Source organism: Cornus florida, unplaced genomic scaffold, assembly GCF_030987335.1.
Source record: "Cornus florida cultivar Cherokee Brave unplaced genomic scaffold, ASM3098733v1 CherokeeBrave_3.0.0_Hap2_Chr10, whole genome shotgun sequence".
NCBI lineage: Eukaryota > Viridiplantae > Streptophyta > Magnoliopsida > Cornales > Cornaceae > Cornus > Cornus florida.
In genome coordinates this window covers 103,046,755-103,053,573 of record NW_026775580.1, presented here as the reverse complement: position 1 = coordinate 103,053,573, position 6,819 = coordinate 103,046,755, and the positions used below count along the sequence as shown (strand labels likewise).

Below are 6,819 nucleotides of genomic sequence, written 5' to 3'. Positions count from 1 at the left end.
CTTTGTATCAAGGTCGGACATTATAAATTGACTAAAATACCCCCAATATAAGAGGATTATAACTAATGCATTAAGGCCATATTTATCTCTAAAAAAATTGGGACAAGCTTGCTTCGCCTCTCCCACACAAACGACAATAAAAGAAATTCACTGGCTTATCAAAACTCGATCGATCAGGATTCAGGAGAATTTCACAGCGTTGGGACAACATGATAAGCTAGTACACCGCAAAATATTGATAACTTGTTACACATTTATCAGAAACATTACACCACTTTGTCGACAAGCACAACTATATTAGCTTCATGTTGTTGGCATTGACAATCATTCTGAGTCCTGGTTTATATAAAGAAAATTGAACACAGAAAAACACTTCATTCTGGAATCACCAAAAACTAGTATCCAAATACTTACAAGAAAAACAAATTAGTTCATATAATGGTGCCCTATCAACCATGTATTTCACGATCAGGCCAACACCATGTGGATTCCAGTTTCCCCCTTATATAACCAGGTCCTCAATGGCTCAAACTTTCCTCTATCTGACCAGTACTTCATAGCGAAAACAATCTCAAGATCACATTGGCCACAGAGAGGGAGAGAGAGAGAGAGAGAGCCAATCAGTGAGAGACGCTGATAAATTCGTCCGAGATGGTGGTGGCATCACTACTACTGCTAGTAGTACTTTTTTCAATTTTTATTGTTGGTTGAGGACTCTCTGGGATTGAGATGGAGAGGTTGGTGTTCAAGTTCATATGATTATCTGCTTTTTTGGGTATACCAAGAGGACAGGGTGGTTGCGCACTGCCAGTGATAGGAGCAGCAGCTACAGACACTTGGTGATGATCTACAACAAGCTTTTTTGTACCTCTATTTACGTGCCTCCCACAATACTTATGATCAGGAACAACATCCCTGTTACACCGCCATTTCTTACCATCCGTTCTTCTGCATCTCTGTGGTTCAGGTTCTTCGGCCTTTCTATGATTGAAACATGGGTTGCTGCAACCTGCAACTGAAACAGCAGGGAAAAGCAAAAAAAACCCACAGTTCACCTTTCTTAAGATAATCAACAAAACGAAGTAAAATCAATCAAACAAAATGTACCAACAAGCACCAACTCCTATTCAAAAGACCCTCATTTCTAAAAGGTTAAGGAAACGAAAAAGAAGTAAATTTGACTAGTACAACACTTCCAAGACCAAATAGTCAAAAGATTCTACCATATTTCCTCCTCCTCCAATAAATTAAAGGAATGGAACTGGAATATGGATGGAAATTGACAAATCTCAAAAGAAGCATATTATCACTCATTGTATCAAATAAATTTATAATATTGGAATGGGTAAAACCAATGTCATTGATATATTTCCTCTTCTTCATCAACCCTATATAACAAAGCAACAGGAAATTTAGTAGTCTACTGACACTACTTAGAACGCAATACTGGATGAAATAATGCGCTGCGCAATTGGTTAAACAAAAAAATTTGGACCAGTGGTCCCCGACCAAAGAAATACATAACAAATCGACCGAAGCACAATGTTGCACACATGCATGTAGTGTCACAACATTCATGAGGATATATTAGAAGTGCGCAAAGTTGGAAGCAAAGATTTTCTTCTGTAAGTTGGAAGCAAGCTTTACCATGCATACTGCTGCGCACATATGTTACAAAGCCTAATGTCGTACACATGCACAAGTGTCAGAAAATGTATGAGAATATATTAGAAGTGCACAAAGTTGGGAAAAGGTTTGCCAGATATTGGTGATAAAAAAGAAAAAATGACATTGGTCACCAAGTCATACTGGTTGGTATTAGTAAAGAATCAAATCAAGTCTTCAAAAAACATATAGATGTGAGAGACGAAGAAAAAGAAATCAAGAAGTCCCCATTAATAGCAATATTCAAAGCCACTAACCAACAGCAACGAACACATATAATAAGTAGTGTGAAATACCCTGACTATGGGGGAACATCATTTGACACACACACAAAATATAGACAGTATTTAGGGTTTTGAGAAAATATATAAAATTTTCCCACACATACTCAAAGTTTAAGATGACAGAATGGCATCCATGCCAACCCAAAGTTGTTCTTGATCACTGTTAAATGGTGGTGGTATTGAGTTTCAACTTCAACCCAGTCCACTTACAGAACAAGTCGACTAAACCTTGATTTAAATACACTATTCTCAATCATCAAGGCGACTTGATTAAGCCCCCACACTACGAGCTATCCCCTCAATCAAAACTCAACCAATATAGGGGGCTAAATTGGTCGCCTAAAAGCAAAGAAACCAAACTAAACTCTTGCATTTCCCAATATTTTCCTATTTTCTTATGCTATGAAAGATACAGTCTGATCTTTTTATCTTCTGCAAATATAAATATGTCAGTATCTGTGTAGCAATAAGTATAATATGCCTCTAAACAAACAATTAAACCTGATAATTTCAATTAGTTATAAAATGCCAATACGGAGAAGCTTTTTAGTTAAAAGAGATCAAACCTAAACCTGTTACATCTTGCATAGACCCTAAACAAACTGTAACGATAACCAAACATCATCATCAAACAGAGATCAGCAAATATAAACAATCACAAATTTTAAAAGCTTCTGGCCTGCAGCAAATCATCAATCACAAAAACCTTCCCAATGGTAACTATGTGACCAACAACAAACTCAATTTAATTTTCCATATTACGCCACAACATAAGAACGACTATTCTTACAAAAGCAATGGTTTTAGAGAGACAACTCCACTGAAGATCCAGACACAGGTAAGTATGCTTTAGTGAATTCACAATATTGGACATTCATGTTCAACATAACTGATCTCTTGAGTATGTTTTCGCAACATAGTAAGTAATTAGTATAACAAGGGATGGAAAGACAAGTGCCCAGCCAAGATCCTATTAAAATTTAAACCTCTGTACTAAAAGTTTGTAACAAGTCAAGACAAATCCAGTTTACTCAAACAGGCCGTAAACCATAGGCAGAAACCCTGACAGTTTTGAGAGGTCAGATCAAAAATATCAGTAGACCTGCTGGTAACATACCTTCATGGCTCGTAGTTTGGTCTCAGCCCCAAAAAAGAACTGTTATATCTAAGGTCCAATTGCTACTTGAACTCCAAACAGGGGGTTTAGCACCCCAATTTAGATGTAAATTGACTAAAAAAACACATAGTTATAAATTTAGTGGACTGCTGGGGTCCCCACTTCCCAATGACAATTTCTTACAAAATTGTAATTGTGGTTGAGCAGTTGGGAAGAGATTTTTGTCTTTTTTGAGGAAATAGTTGTTAAAAGTTAGGTGCACCATATCCCTTTCGTCCTATCTTTAGTTGGCTTTTATGCATTTTATCTGCAATCCATTTTGTCATTACTCCTGAAACACACGTCATTGCTCATAGGATCAGTTTGACTAATAGGACAAGCAAATCAGCATTTGTCCCAAACTCCAAATTCAGGATAACACAGGCAAAACAATAAAAATAAATGAACCAGTACCTAAAAATGTTGGAAAATGAACTTCAACAGTGAACTATTAGAACATAATTGGCACAGATTTCAGTTTATATAATTTTATATGAGAAATCATCACTCTTACTAAATGAAAGAAAATAAAAGAAACCAGAATAAAGGACTAAATTAGTAAAATAGTAGAGCTCATTACTTTAATCCAACAAACCAAAGACACAAAGAACAGTCCTAAAAGCAACTCAAAACTTCAACTACTGTTCTGATCAAACATAATGATAGAAGATAGAACATGAATTCAAATCAGATAAAAGGGGTTTCAGTCATATTCGTACCACCTTGAAGAACACTCCTTGGGGAGAAGCCAAATCCAATAGACTTGCTGCCGTAAATGCCACCATTGCTTCCGAAGTTGCTACTTCTGTGGATGTTGTTGTCATTGATGTGGTCACAGAAGCCACCCTTAATACTAATGCAGTCATTACTATTCCCATTGTTGTTGCTGCCAAAAGTAGCATTGATGGTAGTTGTGGTGGTGGTGATGGGCTCTTTTTTCACACCAACATTGCTTTTGCTTCCATTGCTAACAGTGCAGGTGGTGATAGCGGTGGGTGGGGGAGTTGAACCTTTATTAACATCAAAAGTGTAGTTGTTTCTGCTGAAGCTACTGATAGAGCTAGTGGTGGCAATAACAGTGGTCGGCGCGCTGCGGCTGATATCAGAAGAGGGGGTCTTTAATTGAAGGTTTAAAGGGACTGTGGTGGAGTGTTTGGCATTTGTTTTATAAGTGCTACTAGAACCGAGAGTTGAGACGGTTGTACTAAAATTGATGGCTGTGCTTGCATCTGATTCTGAAGCAATCTCAGAAGCTTCCACAAGCTTTCTTGAACGATTACGACCTCTGTGCATATGCCGCTCGCAGTATTTCTGATCCGGAACCACATCCTTACTGCACCTCCATTTCTTTCCATCAGTTCTTCTACACCTTCCAGGTTCAGGATCCATCACGCTCCTGTAATCCAATCCCTGATAACTGAATCCTATGACTGGAACCAATCACAGAAACAGAAACCAGATCAAAATTTCTCACTGAAACCCAATAAACAAAGCAAATTCAATCCAACTTCTATAAATTTAGTTCAAATTTCAAGTCTGAGAAACACAAAACCCATTCTCGAAAAACCTAAAGTCAAATCAGTGAAAGCAATTAGAAAAACAAAAACCCATCTCCAATTCACTTAAGAATTATTATAAATGCACTTCAATGAGAAAAACCCATATGGGCCATATCCAAATTCCCTATCAGAACCAGAGATATTATGTTAATTTCTTCTGGGTATAACCGTATAATACACCCATATCATATTTCAGGTCCAATAAGCATAAACTTAGATCAGAAAACAACACTGGGGTCAGAATTTACCAAATAAATTCACAGAAACATAAAGAAATCTTCACATCTCAAATTCAAGTATGACAAAAAGAAAGCCGTCTGTACTCGAACAACCCCCAACCCCAACCCTAACCCAACGAAACACTGAACAAAAAACAAAAATAAGGAAAAAATAAAATCAAATAAATCCCTGAGAACAATTGTGCTAAAAGAAGCTATTCCGAATTTCAAATATAATACATAGAAATCCATCTCTAACACTGGAATCACAGTTGAAATTTCTCAAGCAAACAAAATCTTAAACTCTAAGCCTGATATACCTTAACCCACCTCAAGAAGCAAAACTCAGATCAAAATTTCCAACATAAATCAACAGTACCAAAACAAACAAACAAACAAAACAGTCTAATCAACATAACCCATCTCAAACTTTAAATATAAAACCCCAACACAAGAGAAACCCAATTTTATAAAGAAACCAATTTAAAATGAAAATAAAATTCACTTACAGCTTGGAAACTGGTTATAGATTCCACCATTAGCAGAGCCAAAATGGGCTTCAACACTCTTCCGGATGGGAAGCAGAAGGTGGAAAGGTACAGGAAGACCAGCTACTATGTACTTGAATATGAGGGCTTGTAGGTTGAGCTCATGCAATTGAACAGGCGTGAACCCAGATTGGATCAAATGGCTCGGTCCTCCAGAGCATACACCAATCCCTAGACCAAACTTGATCGACGGTGATCCTTCTCTCACTAGACCCTCCCCTTTACTACTCATCACCGGCCATGCCTTGTCCCAGTGATTCCTGCCTCCAACACCACCTTTTCCTTCATCACATAAATATTCATAATTAATCGTACGTTTATACACAAACAATATATATATTATATATATAGTGAGAGAAGGGTAGAGAGAGTGAACCAGAGTTAGCAGGAAGGATGCTACGAAGTGTTTGGTGCTCCATTTTTGCATTTGCTGCGAGTGGGGAAGTTTGAAAAGAGAGGACAGAGAGTCCGAACTGCAGAGACCGCAACAACAGTAGAGTATTCAGTGATAAAAGATCCGCGTGTCTCTGCGTTTCTCAGTGAGACTGTGTGTGAGAGAGAGTACTAAATAAGGGTTGTTTTTACTTTAGAGGCGATGTATACAAAACCAAAACTGCCTATATTTAACATCACGCCACATAACGACTCACTGGCATGCAGCTAACCCATTCACCATTTTAGAGAGAGAAAGTTGGAGAGAGAGAGGGCGGGGAAAAGAAAGAGCGAGAAAGAGATGAGAGATTAAAAGTAGTGTCAGACTTGATTCTGACAGTATTCAGTTCAGCCTTATACAGACTGCAGGTAAATTTCAAAAGATATTCCAATTAATGTGTTGCACAGAGACCCTTTGAAATATAGAATTTACATATTGCTTTTGTATTATTTTATTTAAGAAACTAGAGATACTAAAAAATCTGCTTAGAACCCCATCTGCAAGAGCAAAAATAAATGTGTAAATTTATTATCTAGATAACAAAAAATAATAATAATAAATCGTTAAAAATAAAACTTGTATTGCAATTTCTTTAAATTACTCTCTTAATTCAATGAATTCTAAAAATTCTAAAACGGAAATAAATAACATAAATTTAATTCAATTGTAATCGAAGTAACTTGACATGACTCAAACATGTTACAAAAATAAGTAAATTTGAGTTTAGTTTAATCATACTTTTATAAATTTTAACTGAATTCTAAAACGTAAATAAATAAACATATATTTAGTCCAATGATAATGCGAAGTGGCAATACCTGAAGTGATTCAAACATGATTCCAAATAAATAAATTTGAGTTTAGTTTAATCATCCACTCAGAAATTTTACTTAATTTCTAAAACCTAAATAAATATAGATTTAGTCCAATAGTAATGGGAGATGGCAAAACCTGAT

At 36.4% G+C, this 6,819-nt stretch overlaps 1 protein-coding gene across 2 annotated transcripts; it reads right to left on the bottom strand.

Annotated features, from left to right (window-relative positions):
• Positions 1–275: 275 nt before the first annotated feature.
• Positions 276–6,188, bottom strand: LOC132276562 (growth-regulating factor 3-like). 2 transcript variants are annotated; one of them, XM_059778031.1, is made up of 4 exons: positions 5,807–6,188; positions 5,392–5,712; positions 3,825–4,535; positions 276–1,015 (listed from the first exon to the last, which is right to left on the bottom strand). In XM_059778031.1, the coding sequence occupies exons 1-4, from the start codon at positions 5,847–5,849 to the stop codon at positions 621–623; spliced, it is 1,470 nt and encodes a 489-aa protein (XP_059634014.1). In that variant the 5' UTR covers positions 5,850–6,188; the 3' UTR covers positions 276–620. The 2 variants fall into 2 exon arrangements, with proteins under 2 accessions (XP_059634014.1, XP_059634015.1); XM_059778032.1 differs by having other exon boundaries at positions 3,828–4,535.
• Between the last annotated feature and the right edge of the window lie 631 nt (positions 6,189–6,819).